The sequence below is a fragment of the Mesoplodon bidens genome, assembly GCF_964165515.1.
Source record: "Mesoplodon bidens genome assembly, chromosome: X".
Lineage (NCBI taxonomy): Eukaryota > Metazoa > Chordata > Mammalia > Artiodactyla > Ziphiidae > Mesoplodon > Mesoplodon bidens.
Window position 1 is genome coordinate 81,260,837 of NC_138163.1, and position 21,547 is coordinate 81,282,383.

At 49.5% G+C, this 21,547-nt stretch overlaps 2 protein-coding genes across 2 annotated transcripts; both read left to right on the forward strand.

The window, feature by feature from the left end:
• Positions 1-999: 999 nt before the first annotated feature.
• On the forward strand, positions 1,000-2,390 carry LOC308609381 (uncharacterized protein CXorf49 homolog; the record flags this gene model as incomplete). The annotated part of the gene is made up of 2 exons (XM_081223062.1): positions 1,000-2,244; positions 2,343-2,390. The coding sequence occupies 2 exons, from the start codon at positions 1,000-1,002 to the stop codon at positions 2,388-2,390; spliced, it is 1,293 nt and encodes a 430-aa protein (XP_081079188.1).
• A 15,565-nt stretch (positions 2,391-17,955) lies between these two features.
• On the forward strand, positions 17,956-20,234 carry LOC308609382 (uncharacterized protein CXorf49 homolog; the record flags this gene model as incomplete). Its single annotated transcript, XM_081223063.1, has 3 exons — positions 17,956-19,200; positions 19,896-20,052; positions 20,164-20,234. The coding sequence occupies 3 exons, from the start codon at positions 17,956-17,958 to the stop codon at positions 20,232-20,234; spliced, it is 1,473 nt and encodes a 490-aa protein (XP_081079189.1).
• Positions 20,235-21,547: the final 1,313 nt, after the last annotated feature.

The following is a 21,547-nucleotide window of genomic DNA, read 5'->3' on the forward strand; positions in this document are numbered from 1 at the left end:
GCTTTCAATGGATTCTGCCAAATTACCTCCCAAATGGGTCTCTTGCACCACCGCCACAGGGGTTTGCTCCTCACCTCTCCCACCCTCGGAATGGTTAAGCTCTTTGAAGGTTGTCAACCTAGTGTGTGAAACCCGATTCGTGGTTTTAGTTCACATCTCCAGGATCAGCGGTGGCGAGCATCTTTTGGGGTGTAACTGGCCACTGCGATTTCTTCTTCTTTGAATTTGCCTCAGAGAGGGGGAAGGGCTGATGCAGCGAGGCCAACCCCAATCTGTCCGCCAACCCCAGTCTGTCCGCCAAACCTGCCTGCCAATGACGTTTGCTGAGCCACATTTGATGGAGCAGTTGAGACAGAGACCTTACAGAACGAAAATACGATCCCTTTGCTCTCTGGCCGACCCCTGATCACTGACTGCGGGACTCCTGTGCCCATTCTCCTGTTGGGTCGTAAGGCTTGCGGTGGAAGGGAGGCTGGCAAATGCTTTTGGCGCGTGCTAGGCATCCAGTGCCTCCATCTTGACATTTCATCCTCACCACCCCTGGAGCCCGGCGCCCTCACTCCCCGACCCCCTGTATAGATGGGAAACGGAGGCTCAGAGCTGTGACTCTAACCGGAAAGGGGAGGCGGGACAGGAGGAGGCGGGCCGAGAGTCTTGACAGAGGGAAGCACTCCCACCATCCCCTTCAGCAGCCAACTGCTCGGACCGCCCACGGGCTTGAGGGCAAAGCAGAGGCCCTCGACCCCATTGGTTAGGCCTCGAGGGGACAGGCGAACAAGGCGCCCGCTGGTTGGCGGGGGCCGGACCAATGAGGAGGCCGCGTCGCGGGCGTGGGAGGCGCGCTGAAAGTGGCGCGTCGTTTCGTTTGAGACGAGCTCGTGCAGCGCCTGAGGTGGTTGACGCTGCCGTCTGAGCGCCGCCCGCCTCGTCCGCCGTGACCGCGACCGCGACTCGGGCCATCAACAGTCGCCCCGGTTCCGCGGCCGCCTGGGTCGCGACATGAGCTCCCCAGATGAGGTGTCTGTGTGGGGAACGGGTTTCGGCCCAGGGGGCGGGGAGCGGGCCGGCGTCCGCCCGGCCGGCCGCGCAGTTCCGCGGGGACCCGACCGCGGCCCCGAGCCCAGGAAGCCGCCGAGCGGCGGGGACGGGAGCGGCTGCCCGGATCCCAAGAGCTTCCAGTCAGAGTGGGAGATGCTAGAAGCGGGAGGTCCGGTGCTGTGTGGCCGTGAAGGCCGACCTGGCTCCCCGGCTGATGACATGAGGGACCTCCTTGACCTGGCCGAGGAGTCTGCGGCGGGCACCACGCAGCAGCTGTACGACTGGGACATGCTGGGCTTCTGCAGATACCCGTTGGCGGAGCCCTGCGCCTCTTTGGAAGTGTCCGCCGGCCTCGAGGCGGGTCCCGGCGGTCCAGGAGCGACCGCCCAGAGCTGTGGGGAAGCGCCGCCGGCTCTGGCCGGCCCTCTCCACCTCGGTGGGTCCGAAGCGGGTCGGGCCTGGGGGGAGCCTAAGAGAGCCACTAAGCGTAGGTTGAACGTGGCTGCGGATTGCCAGCGCTTCTCCGCGGAAGCCCTGGGCCTGCTGCTATCCGACTCCGAGTCCTCAGATGAGTTCAGTGACACAGAGCTGATGACGGTGAGTACTTACCCCAGAGGAGGAGGCCAGGCCGAGCCCAGCAGACCCGAGGATCCCGGGGACACTCCCAGTCACTCGAATTTCCAAGTCAGGGAGAATTTCCTTCACGTGACAGGCTCTTCCCTGTCCTCGGCTCTGCGAGGACTCTCTTCGGTTGTGGAAAGGCAGGGCGTGGGAGAGCAGGGCATCTCTTCCCCTAAGAAAATGCAGAGCGTGCTCTGGGGGGACGGGAGCAGCAAGCCCAGCTCCCCGGGAGCTGCTGCTGCTGCTGCTGCTACGGCAGGTGGCCTGCTGCAGGTCACTCCTAGGAAGAAGGGGACCCAGGAGAAGAAATCCCTCGGGGGAGCCTCCACACTTGCCCTGGGGAAAAACTTCCCTTCCTGGGGGCAGCGAATCTGGGCACCTCCGCTGGAACCGGCCACCTTCCCCCCAGTCTCTGGTATTCCGCTGCTTGGGAGATCCAAGAGGTATACCTTGGGCCCTTCCGGAACCAAACAGGCCAAGCACACCAGCGCTGGGAAGAAATCCGTGGTCACGTGGACAAGGGAGTCTGAGGCTGTGGCGGGAGAAGATAAGGACCCAAATAGAGACCCAGCCCCAAAGGGCCAAGTGAGTAGGCCAGGCTCCTCCTCTCTCCCCACTCTTCCCCGCCCCCACCGCACCCAGAGCACACGTCTTCACCCATGCTGCTTCTGTCCACCCCTCAGGGGTCGTCATTGGGTGCCCCTCGGTCACTGGGTCATTATGATGCCTGATCGGGCTCCTTTTACTAGGGACAAACAGTAAGGTAGCACTTCGGGTGTGCTGGGCCTGGTTCTCCACCCTTGGCCTGTTTCCAGCGTCCTCTGAGAGACTGGGGCTGGGATGGAAGGGAGGGTTGGTAGCTGAATTGGGTCGGGGGATCCCTTAAAAGCTTCCCCGAAAAGCCTCAGTATTTAGACTCACCAGCTTCCTGAATCCTATCTCCTAGGTGTTCCCCAGACCTTCCTTGCAGGGGCCCTGGGCTTACTCAGTGCCCCACTGTTGTCCCTAGATCACCTCTGCCTGCTGGCCTGGGGCTGACGGAGGGAGAAAGTGCTAATGAGATCAGCCTTTCAATTCCCTTCCCAATTCCCTGCCTCACCCCGGCCCAAATCACACAACACTCTCTCTCTCTCTCTCTCTCTCTCTCTCTCTCTCTCTCTCTCTCTCTCACACACACACACACACACACACACACACACACACAAACAAACATACACACAGACAGACTTCCTTAGTCCAAATCGGTGAAAAATTTTTGTTTCAGCTGCCAGCTCACAGGCCAGGGACATCTTATCCACGCATGCATCGTGGAAAAGCCAGCAGTGGCGAGGTCGACACCAGAGGCCCCCAAGATCCAAGAAACTCAGAGCCCTTGGCCCTGAACCAGGGAGAAGTCATGCCCGGGGGGCCTGCCCCCTCAGGTGAGTGTCGTGGGTTTGATAGGAGGGGAGGGGAGAGGGGTGGAGGGCAGAAACCTCTGGCTCTGTCTCTGTTGGGGGCACAGCCGTTCTCTCAGGCAGCTTCTCCCACAGGAGACGGGGTGCTGGCAGGGCTGGCCTTGAGCCACATCATCCTGTGTCGGGGGTTTGTGCGGCAGGGCTGATCGGTCGGTGGCAGTGCCACACACAGCTCCTCCGGGTATAGATTTACAGGGGAACAGCCTTTTCTGTTAAGTCCTTTTCGCCCACATTGCTCTCCCACGTGCTGGCTGTGGCTGCAGCTCTGGGAGGGGCGAATCCAGAGGCACATAGCTTGGGGACCACAATGCAATGGGGAAATGGCTGCCCCCGGGTAACAGCGGAGGCAGCCCCAGAGAGAAGGTTCGGGCTTCTGGGCAGAGCAGGGGCGGCTGGTCGCCAGCAGAGGGTGGTGCCGCCTCACCTCACCGTAGACCCCACTTGGCCCTTTCCACCTCACTGGGAGCCTGCGAAGCTGGATTGTGTGTCCTTTCCCTCTCAGGTGACTGGGAGCCACTGGACCATCCCCCAAGACCGGAAATGCCGCAGCAGCCACTGGGAATGCCGGGCTGTCTTTGGGTAATGCTTCCTCTGGCTCCTGGAAATGCAGGCCCAAACTCGAGGCTGGGATCTGGGTCCAAGTTCAGCTGACATGTGTGGGGCCACCCCTCCCCTGCCCCCATCACGTACCCCATGGAGGGAGCCCACCTGCTTTCCACTGAGCAGCGCTTGCCATTCTAGCCACCCGGCTTTGGGGTGCAGGGCCCAGTGGAGAGGAGAAGGTGGAGGAGAGAGGAGGCCAGATTATACTAATCATTTCTCTTCCTCCTGTGTCTCCTGGCCTAGTGTCTCGTGCTACAGAGAGAAGTAGACAACCTTAAGAAGAAACTTGGTATGAGGAACCAGGGACGGAGAGCGGTGTCTTAGTTCAGAACCCGGCACCTGGGGTGGGGGTGGGCTGCAGGTGCAGTCAGCCTCGCAGGGACCAACATCCCTGTGGCGAGGAGAACCTAGCAGGCCTGGCCCTGGAGCCAGCTGTGCATGTACAACTGGGCGTGTGTACAAGTAGCAAAGTACTGTCTGGACTGCATGCACACTTTGCCAACCAGACCAGTCCTAGGGAATCTCCTTCTGATAGGACTTTGAGAGATGCCTCGTTGATTTTCCCTTGAACTGCTGCTTGGTGTGGCTTCTAAGGTTCTTGTTGGATTGTTTGTTTGTGTGTGTGACGGGATCTGACTGGTTGTGGCACGGCCCACAGCATCAGAGCTGCTGGCACACTTTGTTTCCCTTGAGGAACCAGTTCCACATTCAATTCCGGTGGTGGGGAGTGATCTGGTCCAGAGCTCTTTGCATCGGGTCTGGAGAGGGCTTCAGCTTTCAGGGCTACACGGTTCCTCACGGGGATAGGGGACGGGCTTCCATATCCCTCTCTCTGGAGTGCCTACTAATGCCTGTCCCTGTTGCAGACACCATGAAGGACATGGCTCTCAAGATCCTGAAACTTTGAAGTGAGTGTTACACACACCGTACCCCTTCCCACAGTCCTGGCTGTTGAGCAGGGCTGGGGGCCGGCCCTGGCTTGAGGCTCTTCCCTGACTCTGCTGTTTTACAGGTTGAGACCATCGTCTTCCTTCAGGAGGGGCAGCTGGTACCTTTGGAGCCCGGGAGCTGTGGCCAAGCTCGTTCCCTCCTGTTCTGCCTCAGCTAGGGCTTCCTCTACCCTTGTTTTGCCCCCTCCCCAGTTTCACAGCAGTTTCCAAAAAAAGTACCTCTCATATTATGTGTTCTGCCTTCTCTCTGGAGGGGTAGGGGTAGGGTTAGGGGGCCGGGGCGGGGCACTGCTCCACGTCAGAGCCTTTTCCAGAACAGTATCTGTCGCATCCTGTGGTGGGGACTCTGGACCAGCCTCTGCTACCATCCCTGCAGTCAAGTCAGCGGACTGCCCCAGGTCTGGGTCGTCTGTGTGCTCTCCCTGGCCACATTGACACGTCCTCCCTTGCCCCCGAAGGCCCTCTTCTAATTCTCTCCAAACCACCCTCCTCCTTTGGGGTCTGGTGGTTCCCATTCATCTCTGCCATTCACCCTCCCCATCAGCAGGAACTCATGACCCCCTTCCAGAGCTCCACTCTGGAAGCATTCACATCCTCCCTGCCCTCACCAGCTGACCACCCTCCTCCAGCCTGGTCGTCTCTATACCCTTGAGTGGAAATTGGCCCGTCAGGTTCTATGGCAAGTGTGGTTAGTAGGTCTGTGTTCTTGCATGGTCCCTGTCAAATACTCTTCCACCAGCCCCATGACACATTTTCCTGGAAATTATATTTCTGTGTCCCAACTCAATCTCCCAGACTGCCTCTTTAGGACACACGAGATTGACTCTGAGCTCCATGTTCAATTTCCCCCTCACTAGAAGTTGGGGAGCACTTCCTTCCCTCAGCGGGGACCCAGGGCTGTACTAGCCTGAGACTCAGAGGGACAGATCTGTGTTTGAGTGCGGCGATTCTGCCTGGCACCCTTCCCAAATGACCGGTGTTTTACTACACAAAAGGGGGTATGATGGTAGATAGGACATTCAAGGTTGGTGACTGTGTGTCCCTGTGTGTGAATAAAAGTAATCAGGGATAATCTCCCTTGAGGGAGAAAGATGTGATTCAGGGAGTAAAGAGAGTAGAGGCTAGTCCAGGTTCTGTAAGGCATTGAATGAGCAAAAGCAAGGGTCGGATCTGTTGTGTTCAAGGGTTGTCGTTAAATTCCCAAAGCATAGGCGGGGGAGGATGCAGAAGTCACCAAACCCCACGACAGGGTGTCGGGATGCTCGAAATGTTGGATTCGCTGGAGGAGGCTCTCGATCCTACTCTGTGATCCTATGATGTCTGACAGCTACTGTGGGTGTGGATGGAATGAGATTGGGAAGAGTGGCTCCTCAGAGTAGCTCATCTTAGAATCAGGGGACCCATATATGTGACCACCCAACATGAGCTACCCGGGACAGGGGCAGGGTGGGCACAGTGAGGATGGGAAGTAAGGAGTGACTGCGCCTGGACAATGGGGAGCACTTGAGTCCACCCTTCCCCCATATTCTCACAGTGACTCGCTCCCAGAGTCCATGGCATGAGCTCAGGTGGACAGACCACATGTGGGATGGGGCAGTCACAGACCTCAGGGTCAGAAAAGGACATTCGTGGGATTTAATCCACTCAAACCCCTCCCTGGAGATGGTGGGCTTGATTGGTGCCCAGGCTTCTGGCTGGATTCCTAGGATGTACCCAGTGCCCCCCCCCAGTCCAGCCTGTACCAGGCTTATGTTCTAGCCCCTCTTGCTTCGGCACTGCTCCCCACTGAGCTGAGGCCATTACCAATGAGTGTGTGTGCACTTTGAGGAAACAGAGCCAGCGTAGACTTTCGACCTGCCTCTAACCTGTAGAGACAGTCATTCCAGGTCTTGTGTCCCTGCAGACACTCTGGAGAGTGTGAAGCTAAGTACAGGCTGGAGACCACCATCACAGGAACTCGCTTCCCTGTGCACACTATGGAGGGTATGGGACCAGCTCAGTGGTATGGCACCATCCCTTCCGGCCTGAAGCCCTCTGGCTCAGAGCCCATTCCCTCTAGCCTCTAACCACAGTGTGCACACTGGGGGAAAAGTGAAACCAGAAGAGAAATACTGCCCCAAGCCCTCAGGACCCGGCTATATCCCAGACCAATGTGGAGACTGCCATCACACCTGGGAGAAACCCAACTTCCTCAGGGCTCTTAACTCTGGCCCCTCAGGTCCCAACCCCACACCTGAGAGGGCAGTGAGGGCCATTGAGCAGAGAAGCAGCCCCAGCTCACACCTTATTCTGGCTCTAGCCCCTTCAACTCCAGACCTGTTTCCCACCCAGGCAGTGACTGCCACCACGCCCTAGGGGAAGATGCAGCCCATGCTCACTTCATATCTAGCTCTCCCTCCAGAGCCACTGGGCACGTGCAGACTGAACAGGGATGGTCCCACACAAGAACACACCCTCAAGACTGGGATAGATAACTGTCTCACCTAATTTCATAGAGACAGAGAAAGTTTTAAAAAGATGAGTAGACAGGGGAACATGTTTCAAATTAAAGACAAGAAAAAATGCTGAAAAAAACCCTAAGGAAACTGATAAATAATTTAACTGATGAAGAGTTCATAGCAGTAGTAATATGAATGCTAACTGAACTGGGGCAAAGAATAGATGAACAGTGAGAATTTTTAACAAAGAACTAGAAAATATAAAAAGGACAAGTCAGAGCCGAATATAATAACTGAAATTACAAATACACTAGAGGGAATTAACAGCAGATTAGGTGACAGAGAAGAACACATAAGCAGTCTGGAAAGTAGAATAATGGAAATCACTCAATCATAAGTGCAAAAAACAATTTTTTTAATGAGAATAATTTAAGGGAGCTGTGGGACAACATCAAGCATACTCACATTTGCATTATAGGGGTCCCAGAGGAGAAGAGAGAGAGAAAGGGGTTGAAAATGTATTTGATGAAATTATGGCTGGAAACTTCCCTAATCTGAAGAAAGAAACAGAGGAAGCACAGAGAGTCCCAAACAAAATGAACCCATACACATCCACATCAAGACATATAATTAAAAGGGCAAAAGTTAAAGAGAGAATTCTAAAGGTAGCAAGAGCAAAACAAGAGTCACATACAAGGGAAGTCCCATAAGCCTATCAGCTAATTTTTCTGCATAAACTTTGCATGTCAGAAGGGAGTGGCATGATAAGATTTAAAGTGCTGAGAGGGAAAACCCTACAACCTAGGATACTTTACCCAACAAGGTTATCATTCAGAATTGAAGGAGAGATAAAGGCTTCTCAGACAAGCAAAAATTAAAAGAGTTCATCAATACTAAACCAACCTTACAAGAAGGGTTAAAAGGTCTTCTTGAAGTAAAAAAAAAAAAAAAACACTGGCTACAACAGGAAATAAGAAATTAAAGGACGGGGAAAATATACTGGTGAAGCAATTATATCATAAAGGCTGGGTATTTACCAGTTAAATAAGCTAGTACAAAGGTTAAAAGACAAAAATTGTAAAATCAACTGTAACTACAATAAACAGTTAAATGATAGACATGGAGATGTGAAATATGACGTCAAAAACACAAAATGCTGGGAGGTGAGTAAAAAATGTAGAGCTTTCAGAATGTGTTTGAACATATATGACTATCGGTTGCAATCAAATAGTTATAGGTCAACATAAATGAACTCCATGGTAACCATAAATCAAAGACCTACTATAGATCTACCAAAACTAGAGAGAAAGGAACACAAACATAACACTGAGGAAAATCATCAAACCACAAGAGAGACACTAAAAGAAGAAAGCATCCTCCTGACTTCAAACTGCAAGTTGCAGAACGATGGCCTCAGATACACATTAGTAAATGTTTTTAAATCCCAAATGAATCCTACCTAATATTTGATAACCTTTGGGTGTATGTTTCAATGTCTGAAAGACAGTTTTCACTAGAGGTTAAAGTTGTGGGATAGCTTCTAACAGGACCCAATAGGTTTATACAACAAATTTATGACCTTGGATCTCCCCAGATTGGTTAGGAAGGTGTACAATTGGTTTCCTTTAGGCTCAATGTCACCTACAGGTAGCCTTGAAAACAGCCGCTGTCATCCTGCTTTCAATGTGGGCATGTTGGGTTCAGTCAGTTTTCCAATGGTATGATTATTTGGCTGCAATATTTATTCCCACACTTGGAATAGAAGATATCATTACTCATATAGAGGCTTTAACAAAATTCACCCAGCAAGCCTTAAATGATAGTAACCAAGCCGTGTGTTTGCTCAGTTCAGAAATTTCCATGATGAGAAAAGCAGTCCTACAGAATTGCATGGCCCTCAATATTCTAACAGCTTCCCAAGGGGGAGCTTATGCTGTAATACATAGTGAACGTTTTGTTTTTATACCTGATGAGTCTTCTAATGCAACCCCCGCTTATGATGCGTATGAAAAATTGGATTTCCACTCTGAATGATCATCTTCCCAGTTTAAGGGAAATGCTAGGAAAATGGTATGGTTCAAGAGGATATTGGCTTAAATCTTTACTAATGATATTGTTGCTCCTATTTCCAACTTTGATTACAGTTTGTGTAACTTATAAAGTTTTAGTTTCTTGTTTTTTGCACTGTGTATCACCTGCTCCTACTAAGATAATGATATCTAAACAACTGGAAACTATTGATCACATCTATAGTTCTCTATAAAATAATGGACATGCACAATGCACATGCAAGGTAAAATTGGTGCAAGTCCTATTGGACAACTTGGAATTGGCCGTTAGTCCTTGCCAGACATCTTACTAGTACCACCCCCTAAAAGGAAAGAAAGAACCGGGCTATTAGGACCCAGCATCGAGGGACATGATGGACCCAAGGCACGTAAAGAACCACCCTAGCATTTAGGGACCAAATACTTGATCACCTAATGCTTTCTATTGAAAGATTAATGATCAAAAGTGGAATTACTGAAATAAAATTATTTTCAGGCAGGACAAGAAACATTTTAAACATAAAATTCTCTCTCTGCCCATTTGAGCCACTACCCCCTCCCCTTTAGTGTGATTTGTGCATCACATTATACATTAACTAGATCCCCTTAAAAGATACAGGAATGCCCACACACCAAAAAAAAGAAAAGAAAAGAAAGAAAGAAAGAAAGAAAGAAAGAAAGAAAGAAAGAAAGAAAGAAAAAGAAAGAAAGTAAAGAAAAAGAGAAGAAAAAGAAATTTCCTCCTGGAATCAGCGAGGTAACTCCTTAAGAGGTAACTTTCCTTTCTCAATCCTGTAATGCCTCATTAATACCCACTACTCGCCTTGTTGGACTATGTAAACTATTAATATGCTACTTTGTCTCAAAAACTTATATCACGGTTTTACCTCCAATGGGTGGAACAGTCCTCAGAGTTTTCTGAAGATTGTCTCCCAGGTTATAGTCCTCAGGTTGGCTCAAATAAAACTTTCCATTTTTCTTCGATTGACTCTTGATTAATCTTTTTGGACAACACAATGAAACCAAAAGATGGTTTTTTAAAAAGATAACAAATCACAAACCTTAGGCAGACAGACCAAGAAAAAAAAAAAAGATTCCTAAGGAATCACTAAAATCAGGGCTGAAAAGGGAGACATCACCATTGAGCCTATTGAATTTAAAAAAACATAAGAAAATAGTATGAAAAATTTTATACCAACAAATTAGACACATATATGCAATGAAAACATTTGTAGAGAGACACAAACTTCAAAACAGACTCAATAATAGACAATCAATTAAATTAATAATTAAAAATATTCCCACAATGATGCTCCTGTCCAGATGGCATCACTGCTGAACGCTATCAAACATTTCAGATGGAAATAATAGCAACACTCCAGAAATTCTTCCAGAAAATAGAAGAGGAATGAATACTTTCAAAATAGCTCTAGTAGGCCAATATTACTGTAGTGTGAGCCTCTGACAGTTTTTTTTTTCTTAATTGTAATGCAAGTGCCTGACATTAAGCTTTTGATTGCTGAGGCACCACTTCAAAGACAGCTATATCAAAAAGAACAAATTGCCAGCTACACGACTAGGTAAAGAGCCAGGCCACCACACCCCTGAAGTTTCCTTTGTTTTAGAGATCTCTGATTGACTTAGATAACTGACCCTTTGGCTGCTTGTTTTTCCCTTCTTGTGCTTTAATTCCCATTCTGTGTTAAGTTCATCGATAAAGAGTGAATCTGAGAAACCCTAGGCCCCTCACTCTTGACCCCGATACATACATAACCCCAGGTCCCAGCTCTCTTTCTCCACCCACAACCTTTCTGTGTGGTCCAAGGCATGCCATGTACCCTCCATGACTTATGAGTAATAAACTTCGTCCTTACAAAGTCTCCTAAAGGTTATTGCTGAGGTGCCTCTTGCAATTATAATAAGAACCACAAGGGCTAGTTCAACCACAACATTGGTTCTGAAAGGGGAAATATCTGTGGGGGCTCGCCTTGGAGTACAGGTAAGTGCCTCCAGGTATTTCTAGCTGACAGTATCACTGTCGATTGGCTGAGACCAGCACAATTACCCTGATGCCCAAAACACACAAAGACATCCAAAATAAAGAAAATTGCATACCAATCTTTCTCATGAATATAGATGAAATAACCCTCAAGAAAATATTAACAAACGGAATTCAGAAACATATAAAAAGGATTATATACCATAACCAAGTGGGATTTATTCTAGAAATACAAGGTTGGTTTAACATCTAAAAATCAATTTATGTAACACACTATTTTAAAAGAAGAAAGCACTGAAACATTATCATATTAACTGACACAGAAAGAGCATGTGACAAAATTCCACCACCTTTCATGATAAAAACAATTTAAAAAAACTAGGAATAGAAAGAAATTTCTTCAGCATCATAAAGGATATCTATGAAAAACCTACAGCTAACATCATATTCAGTAGTGAAAGACTGCATACCTTTTCCCTAAAGTCAGCAACAAAGACATGCTCACTACTTTTATTCATTATTGCACTGGAAGTTTGAGCCAGTTCAAACAGGGAAGAAGAAGAACTAAAAGTCATCCAGATAGGAAATAAAAAGGGAGTCTTTTTTTATTCTCAGATGACATGATTTCATATGCAGACAATCCTAAGAAATCCACAAAAATGGATCTAACGGTAGAACTAATAAAGAAGTTCAACAGATCACAGAATACAAGAGTAATACATAAAACAAATTTTATTGCTATATACATGTAGCAAATAATCCAAAAATGAAATCAAGGAACACTTAATTCTAGCTACAATAGCATCAAAAAGAATTAAATGCTTAGGCATATATTTAACAAACCAAATGTAATACTTATGCACTGAGAAACACAAATTGATGTTTGTTGAGAGAAATTAAAGATGATCTAAATAAATGGAAAGGCATTGCATGTTCATGGTTGTAAGACTCAATATTTATATGGTAATTCTCCCCAAACTGACATATAGATTCAATTCAATCTCTATCGAAATTTCAGCAGGCTTTCTTTGTAGAAACTCACAGGCTGATCCAGAAAATTCATATGGAAATGAAAAACAAAACAAAACAGAATATCCAAAACTACTTCAAAAAAGAACAAACTTGGAAGATTCCACCTTCTGATTTCAAAACTTACGATAAAAATAAAGGTAATCAAGTTAGTGTGATACCGACATAGAGATAGATCACTGGAACAGAATCGAGAGGTTAGAAATAACGAACTCTCCTTATATTTATGGTCAATGATTTTCAATTCAATGGGGAAAGGATAGTCTTTTCAACATATGGTGCTGGCACAACTGGATATCATGCAAAACTACAAACTTCGAGCCTTACTTCACAGCACACACAAAACTTAATGCAAAATGGATCAGAGACTTAAAAGTAAAACCTACAACTATAAATCTGTTAAAAGAAACCCTAGGAGAAAAATATTTGTACGCATGAGCTAGGCGATGATTTCTTAGATACAACACCAAAAGCATGATCCACAAAAGAAAAACTTGATAAATTGGACTTCGTCAAAATTTAAAACATTTATGCTTCAGAAGGCACTATTCAGAAAATGAAAAGACAAGGTACAGACTGGGAGAAAATATTTGAAAGTCACAGATCTAACAAAGAACTTGTATGCAGAATAAAGAATAAGAATAATAAATAAATAAGAAAATGACCCCATTAAAAAATTGGGTAAAAGATTTGTATAGACATTTAACCAAAGAAGGTATAGAAATGGTTAATAAGCATATGAAAGGATGTTCACAGCCACTAGTCAGTAGGGAAATATAAATCAAAACCATAATGAGATACCATGTTGCCAAAACAATAGGATGGCTATAATCCAAAATACAGATAATAACAAATATTTGGATTTGGAGAAATTTGAATCCTCATACACTTCTGGTGATAATGTAAACTAGTTGAATCTTTTTGGAAAATATTCTGGTGTTTTCTTAAAAAGTTAAACATAGAGTTACCATATGATCCAGAATGTCCATTCCTAGGGATCTACCGAAGAGAACTGAAAACATATGTTCACACAAAAACTCATGAACTCAAAATGTATATGAATATGCTTAACAGCATTGAGTTTGGGAATATAATCCATAACATGCCCAAACTAAACACAACCCAAATGCCCATAAAGTGATGAATGTATAAATAGAATGTGGTATACCCATACCATGGAATATTATTTGGCAATACAAATAACTGAAGTACTGATGCATGCTACAACATGGGTGAACCTCGAAAACATTACATTAAGTGAAAGAAGCCAGACAACATGTACTATATATTGTGTGATTCCATTTATACAAAATTTCCTAAATAGGCAAATCATAGAGACAGAAAGTAGTTTATTACTTGCCTATAGGGCTGGGGGTGGGTTGGGGGGTTCGGGGTGTTGGGTAAGGGATACAAGGCGTCTTCTTGGGCTAACAAAAATATCCTAAAATTGATTGTGACAGATGCACAACTGTGAATATACGAAAAGCCATTGAATAAGGCATTTTATTTCTTAATTCATTTTTATTGCAAAAACACAGACTAGGAAACCTACCTTATTAACAATTTTTTAGTGTACAGTGTGGTTAACTATATGAACATTGTTGCAATCAGATCTCCGGAATTCTTCATCTTGCATGACTGCAAATCTATACTCATGGAACAACAACTCCCCGTTTCCCCCTCACCCAAACCTTTGGCAACCAGGATTCTACTTTCTGCTTCTAAGAGTTTGACTACTTTAGGTACCCCATATAAGTGGAAACATGCTGTATTTGTCCTTTGTGAGTGGCTTGCTTCACTTAGTATAATATCCTCAAAGTTCATCCATACTACAGCATATAGCAAGATTTCCTTCTTTTTAAAGGCTGAATAATATTCGGTTATATGTATACATTATATATACCACCTTTTATCTATTCACCTGTTGATAGATATTTAGGTTGTCCTCACCCCTTGGCTATTGTGAATAGTGGTACAGTGAACATGGGAGTGCAATAATCTATGCAAGATCCTGATTTCAATTATTTTGTAATGTAAATGTAAATATACGGAAGTGAGAATGCTGGATCATATGGGAGTTCTATTTTTATTTTTTTAGGAACTTCCATACTGTTTTCCATGGCGGGTGCACAATTTTACACTCCCACCAGCAATGCACAAGGAATTCATTTTCTTCACTACCTTGCCAACACTTGCTATTTTGAGTTGTTTTTTTTTCAATACTGGCCATGTTAGCAGTTGTGAGGTGATAACTCATTGTGCTTTTGAATTGCATTTCCCTGTTGACTAGTGATGTTGAGCATTTTTCATATACCTGTAGGCCATTTATGTGTCTTCTTTGGAGAAATATCTAATCAATTCCTTTGTCCATTTTTAAATTGTGTTATTTGGGTTTTGTCTGTTTCTTTGTTTTTGAAAGCATAAGCCACAGACTGGGAAACAATATTTGCAAAGCACACATGATAAAAAACTTGTATCCGAAAGAGATAAAGAACATTCGATATTCAGTAATGAGAAATCAAACAACACAATAAACAATGAGCAAAAAAAAAAAAATCGAACTGACATTGTGCTTACTGGATGGTCAGTAAGCTACTGAGAAGATGTTTCACCTCATTAGTCATTAGGGACATAACTAAAGCCAGAATGAAATACGACAACATAGCTATAAACATGGCTGAAATAAAAACAAAATACAGACAATACCAAGTGCTAGACAGACTGAGGAACAGCTAGAACTCTCCTGCATTGCTGGTGAGAATGCAAAAAATGGTATAGACTCTCTGGAAACAGTTAAAAATACACTAACGATTCAATCCAGCAAGTTAACTCCTAGATATTTACCCAAGAGAAATGAAAACTTATATTCACAAAAAATCTGTATGCAAATGTTCACAGCACTTTTCTTAGATGCTTGGGCGACTGCACACTGGCACCGGACACAGACATATCTAGGACTACTGGACACAGTTTCTGAGCTGACACTGATCCCGGAAGCCCAAAGTGTCATGATGGGGCCCCATTAGAGTGGGGCTTATGAGGTTCTGGCAGTAAAAGGAGTTGGGGATAGAGATCAGTTCACGGTGAGCTGACTGGGTCCCTGGACAAACATAGTGGTCATTTCTCCAGTCCCCAAGCTGATAATTCTAAGTGATACACTTGGCAGTTGGAGCAATGACCTACACGTTGGGTCATTGGTCTGTGGAGTAAGAGCTATCATGGTGGGGAAGGCCAAAAGGAACCTCTGCCACTGGCTCCCACCCTGGGCCAAGAGAGTACATCAAAGCCAGTATTGGATCCTGGTGAGCATAACGGGGTAAAGCAGAGATTAGTGACATCATTGGAGACGTATGGGATGTATGGGAAGAGGAGGTAGGAGAGCCACAGGGACGAAGAGAGTGGAGAAGGTGAGAAGTTCCGGGAGTCCCTCTATGGGGGAGGGAGGAAGGGAATGGAAATGGTGAGAGGGAAGATGGAGGCTTCCACTGGATCCACTGGTAATGTTTCATAGGATGCTGGTGGATGCAGGAGATTTTGCTATATCCTTCCTTATCCATTTTAACATATTTGAAATAGCACACCATGCCTTAAAAAGTCACTGGGAGAAGTGGAAGAGGGCGGTATCCACAAACAGGCAGGCACCATCGGGGGCAGGCTCGAGGAGGAGGATTGCAGATTTACAGTGCACCCAGTCTCCCCTGCTCTGTAACTTCTCCAGCATGGCCAGCTTCTCAGGTGCAGAAACTCAGGCCCAGAAAACTGGGCCTTTGAGTTCCACAGGCAAGAGGGGTTCAGACACGCCAGGACTCTCCAGGAGGTCAGCCAGAGCAGGATGCAGGAGAGAGAGGTGACTGAAGACAGAGGAGTATGAACGGGAAGGAGCAGAAGGAAGGTATGGGAGGAATGGAGGGGTGTCAGAGCAGGAGTTGGGTGGCAGACAAGGGAAATTCTAACACCCATGGGCCATAGAGAAACCAAGGGAGGCACCACTCCCCAGACATCAGTACTGCTCAGCTCAGGGAAGCTGAGAACTGACAGTTCCAAGAAAAATTGAGAGACACCTGGCTATCCACACCGACCGCCATCACAACTGGTAGGCCTTGGTTGTGCGTCCTTCAAAACTTTAAAACATACTTGTACATATACTTAAATGAATTCTCATATATTACGTAGGATTGACTGGTGTGTGTGTGTGCCCACGCACGCAAGTGATTTAACTTACAAATGTGAATCCAAAGCCATCGTTCTGCAACTTGCAGTTTGAAGTCAGGCAGGTGCTTTCGAAAGCTGTGAGAATGGCCTGATGCATTCCGTTGGACTGCCACGCTTTATGCTACTGGATGCTAAGCCACGTTGCATTCATCCATTTCCTTACTGATGGGAATTTGGAGTGCTCCCAGTTTTTCCCATCACCAACACCCTTGTGCATGGGCTCCTGTACACTACAGGTACCAGCGTGTCTCCGGAAGAAGTACCAGGCAGCAGACTTGCCGGAACATAGAGGAAATACCTATTTTTTTTTCTTCCTTTTTAAGGTCTTCGGCTCAAAGCAAGGACTCTGGAGTCAGATTGATTGGTTTCAATCCTGCCGCTGATCCCCACGAGCCGAATGACCTTGGGCCAGTGGCTGAACCTCTCAGTGCCTGTTTGCTCACCGGTAAGAGGCCAGTAATAGTTGGTACTATAGTTCTAGGAGTATCACGCTGATGCATTACTATTTATGCCCAGCGCTTAGAAGAGTGCCAGGCACAGAGTCCGTGCTGGCACTAAGTTGCTTTCAATGGATTCTGCCAAATTACCTCCCAAATGGGTCTCTTGCACCACCGCCACAGGGGTTTGCTCCTCACCTCTCCCACCCTCGGAATGGTTAAGCTCTTTGAAGGTTGTCAACCTAGTGTGTGAAACCCGATTCGTGGTTTTAGTTCACATCTCCAGGATCAGCGGTGGCGAGCATCTTTTGGGGTGTAACTGGCCACTGCGATTTCTTCTTCTTTGAATTTGCCTCAGAGAGGGGGAAGGGCTGATGGAGCGAGGCCAACCCCAATCTGTCCGCCAACCCCAGTCTGTCCGCCAAACCTGCCTGCCAATGACGTTTGCTGAGCCACATTTGATGGAGCAGTTGAGACAGAGACCTTACAGAACGAAAATACGATCCCTTTGCTCTCTGGCCGACCCCTGATCACTGACTGCGGGACTCCTGTGCCCATTCTCCTGTTGGGTCGTAAGGCTTGCGGTGGAAGGGAGGCTGGCAAATGCTTTTGGCGCGTGCTAGGCATCCAGTGCCTCCATCTTGACATTTCATCCTCACCACCCCTGGAGCCCGGCGCCCTCACTCCCCGACCCCCTGTATAGATGGGAAACGGAGGCTCAGAGCTGTGACTCTAACCGGAAAGGGGAGGCGGGACAGGAGGAGGCGGGCCGAGAGTCTTGACAGAGGGAAGCACTCCCACCATCCCCTTCAGCAGCCAACTGCTCGGACCGCCCACGGGCTTGAGGGCAAAGCAGAGGCCCTCGACCCCATTGGTTAGGCCTCGAGGGGACAGGCGAACAAGGCGCCCGCTGGTTGGCGGGGGCCGGACCAATGAGGAGGCCGCGTCGCGGGCGTGGGAGGCGCGCTGAAAGTGGCGCGTCGTTTCGTTTGAGACGAGCTCGTGCAGCGCCTGAGGTGGTTGACGCTGCCGTCTGAGCGCCGCCCGCCTCGTCCGCCGTGACCGCGACCGCGACTCGGGCCATCAACAGTCGCCCCGGTTCCGCGGCCGCCTGGGTCGCGACATGAGCTCCCCAGATGAGGTGTCTGTGTGGGGAACGGGTTTCGGCCCAGGGGGCGGGGAGCGGGCCGGCGTCCGCCCGGCCGGCCGCGCAGTTCCGCGGGGACCCGACCGCGGCCCCGAGCCCAGGAAGCCGCCGAGCGGCGGGGACGGGAGCGGCTGCCCGGATCCCAAGAGCTTCCAGTCAGAGTGGGAGATGCTAGAAGCGGGAGGTCCGGTGCTGTGTGGCCGTGAAGGCCGACCTGGCTCCCCGGCTGATGACATGAGGGACCTCCTTGACCTGGCCGAGGAGTCTGCGGCGGGCACCACGCAGCAGCTGTACGACTGGGACATGCTGGGCTTCTGCAGATACCCGTTGGCGGAGCCCTGCGCCTCTTTGGAAGTGTCCGCCGGCCTCGAGGCGGGTCCCGGCGGTCCAGGAGCGACCGCCCAGAGCTGTGGGGAAGCGCCGCCGGCTCTGGCCGGCCCTCTCCACCTCGGTGGGTCCGAAGCGGGTCGGGCCTGGGGGGAGCCTAAGAGAGCCACTAAGCGTAGGTTGAACGTGGCTGCGGATTGCCAGCGCTTCTCCGCGGAAGCCCTGGGCCTGCTGCTATCCGACTCCGAGTCCTCAGATGAGTTCAGTGACACAGAGCTGATGACGGTGAGTACTTACCCCAGAGGAGGAGGCCAGGCCGAGCCCAGCAGACCCGAGGATCCCGGGGACACTCCCAGTCACTCGAATTTCCAAGTCAGGGAGAACTTCCTTCACGTGACAGGCTCTTCCCTGTCCTCGGCTCTGCGAGGACTCTCTTCGGTTGTGGAAAGGCAGGGCGTGGGAGAGCAGGGCATCTCTTCCCCTAAGAAAATGCAGAGCGTGCTCTGGGGGGACGGGAGCAGCAAGCCCAGCTCCCCGGGAGCTGCTGCTGCTGCTGCTGCTACGGCAGGTGGCCTGCTGCAGGTCACTCCTAGGAAGAAGGGGACCCAGGAGAAGAAATCCCTCGGGGGAGCCTCCACACTTGCCCTGGGGAAAAACTTCCCTTCCTGGGGGCAGCGAATCTGGGCACCTCCGCTGGAACCGGCCACCTTCCCCCCAGTCTCTGGTATTCCGCTGCTTGGGAGATCCAAGAGGTATACCTTGGGCCCTTCCGGAACCAAACAGGCCAAGCACACCAGCGCTGGGAAGAAATCCGTGGTCACGTGGACAAGGGAGTCTGAGGCTGTGGCGGGAGAAGATAAGGACCCAAATAGAGACCCAGCCCCAAAGGGCCAAGTGAGTAGGCCAGGCTCCTCCTCTCTCCCCACTCTTCCCCGCCCCCACCGCACCCAGAGCACACGTCTTCACCCATGCTGCCTCTGTCCACCCCTCAGGGGTCGTCATTGGGTGCCCCTCGGTCACTGGGTCATTATGATGCCTGATCGGGCTCCTTTTACTAGGGACAAACAGTAAGGTAGCACTTCGGGTGTGCTGGGCCTGGTTCTCCACCCTTGGCCTGTTTCCAGCGTCCTCTGAGAGACTGGGGCTGGGATGGAAGGGAGGGTTGGTAGCTGAATTGGGTCGGGGGATCCCTTAAAAGCTTCCCCGAAAAGACTCAGTATTTAGACTCACCAGCTTCCTGAATCCTATCTCCTAGGTGTTCCCCAGACCTTCCTTGCAGGGGCCCTGGGCTTACTCAGTGCCCCACTGTTGTCCCTAGATCACCTCTGCCTGCTGGCCTGGGGCTGACGGAGGGAGAAAGTGCTAATGAGATCAGCCTTTCAATTCCCTTCCCAATTCCCTGCCTCACCCCGGCCCAAATCACACAACACTCTCTCTCTCTCTCTCTCTCTCTCTCTCTCTCTCTCTCTCTCTCTCTCTCTCTCTCTCTCACACACACACACACACACACACACACACACACACACACAAACAAACATACACACAGACAGACTTCCTTAGTCCAAATCGGTGAAAAATTTTTGTTTCAGCTGCCAGCTCACAGGCCAGGGACATCTTATCCACGCATGCATCGTGGAAAAGCCAGCAGTGGCGAGGTCGACACCAGAGGCCCCCAAGATCCAAGAAACTCAGAGCCCTTGGCCCTGAACCAGGGAGAAGTCATGCCCGGGGGGCCTGCCCCCTCAGGTGAGTGTCGTGGGTTTGATAGGAGGGGAGGGGAGAGGGGTGGAGGGCAGAAACCTCTGGCTCTGTCTCTGTTGGGGGCACAGCCGTTCTCTCAGGCAGCTTCTCCCACAGGAGACGGGGTGCTGGCAGGGCTGGCCTTGAGCCACATCATCCTGTGTGGGGGGTTTGTGCGGCAGGGCTGATCGGTCGGTGGCAGTGCCACACACAGCTCCTCCGGGTGTAGATTTACAGGGGAACAGCCTTTTCTGTTAAGTCCTTTTCGCCCACATTGCTCTCCCACGTGCTGGCTGTGGCTGCAGCTCTGGGAGGGGCGAATCCAGAGGCACATAGCTTGGGGACCACAATGCAATGGGGAAATGGCTGCCCCCGGGTAACAGCGGAGGCAGCCCCAGAGAGAAGGTTCGGGCTTCTGGGCAGAGCAGGGGCGGCTGGTCGCCAGCAGAGGGTGGTGCCGCCTCACCTCACCGTAGACCCCACTTGGCCCTTTCCACCTCACTGGGAGCCTGCGAAGCTGGATTGTGTGTCCTTTCCCTCTCAGGTGACTGGGAGCCACTGGACCATCCCCCAAGACCGGAAATGCCGCAGCAGCCACTGGGAATGCCGGGCTGTCTTTGGGTAATGCTTCCTCTGGCTCCTGGAAATGCAGGCCCAAACTCGAGGCTGGGATCTGGGTCCAAGTTCAGCTGACATGTGTGGGGCCACCCCTCCCCTGCCCCCATCACGTACCCCATGGAGGGAGCCCACCTGCTTTCCACTGAGCAGCGCTTGCCATTCTAGCCACCCGGCTTTGGGGTGCAGGGCCCAGTGGAGAGGAGAAGGTGGAGGAGAGAGGAGGCCAGATTATACTAATCATTTCTCTTCCTCCTGTGTCTCCTGGCCTAGTGTCTCGTGCTACAGAGAGAAGTAGACAACCTTAAGAAGAAACTTGGTATGAGGAACCAGGGACGGAGAGCGGTGTCTTAGTTCAGAACCCGGCACCTGGGGTGGGGGTGGGCTGCAGGTGCAGTCGGCCTCGCAGGGACCAACATCCCTGTGGCGAGGAGAACCTAGCAGGCCTGGCCCTGGAGCCAGCTGTGCATGTACAACTGGGCGTGTGTACAAGTAGCAAAGTACTGTCTGGACTGCATGCACACTTTGCCAACCAGACCAGTCCTAGGGAATCTCCTTCTGATAGGACTTTGAGAGATGCCTCGTTGATTTTCCCTTGAACTGCTGCTTGGTGTGGCTTCTAAGGTTCTTGTTGGATTGTTTGTTTGTGTGTGTGACGGGATCTGACTGGTTGTGGCACGGCCCACAGCATCAGAGCTGCTGGCACACTTTGTTTCCCTTGAGGAACCAGTTCCACATTCAATTCCGGTGGTGGGGAGTGATCTGGTCCAGAGCTCTTTGCATCGGGTCTGGAGAGGGCTTCAGCTTTCAGGGCTACACGGTTCCTCACGGGGATAGGGGACGGGCTTCCATATCCCTCTCTCTGGAGTGCCTACTAATGCCTGTC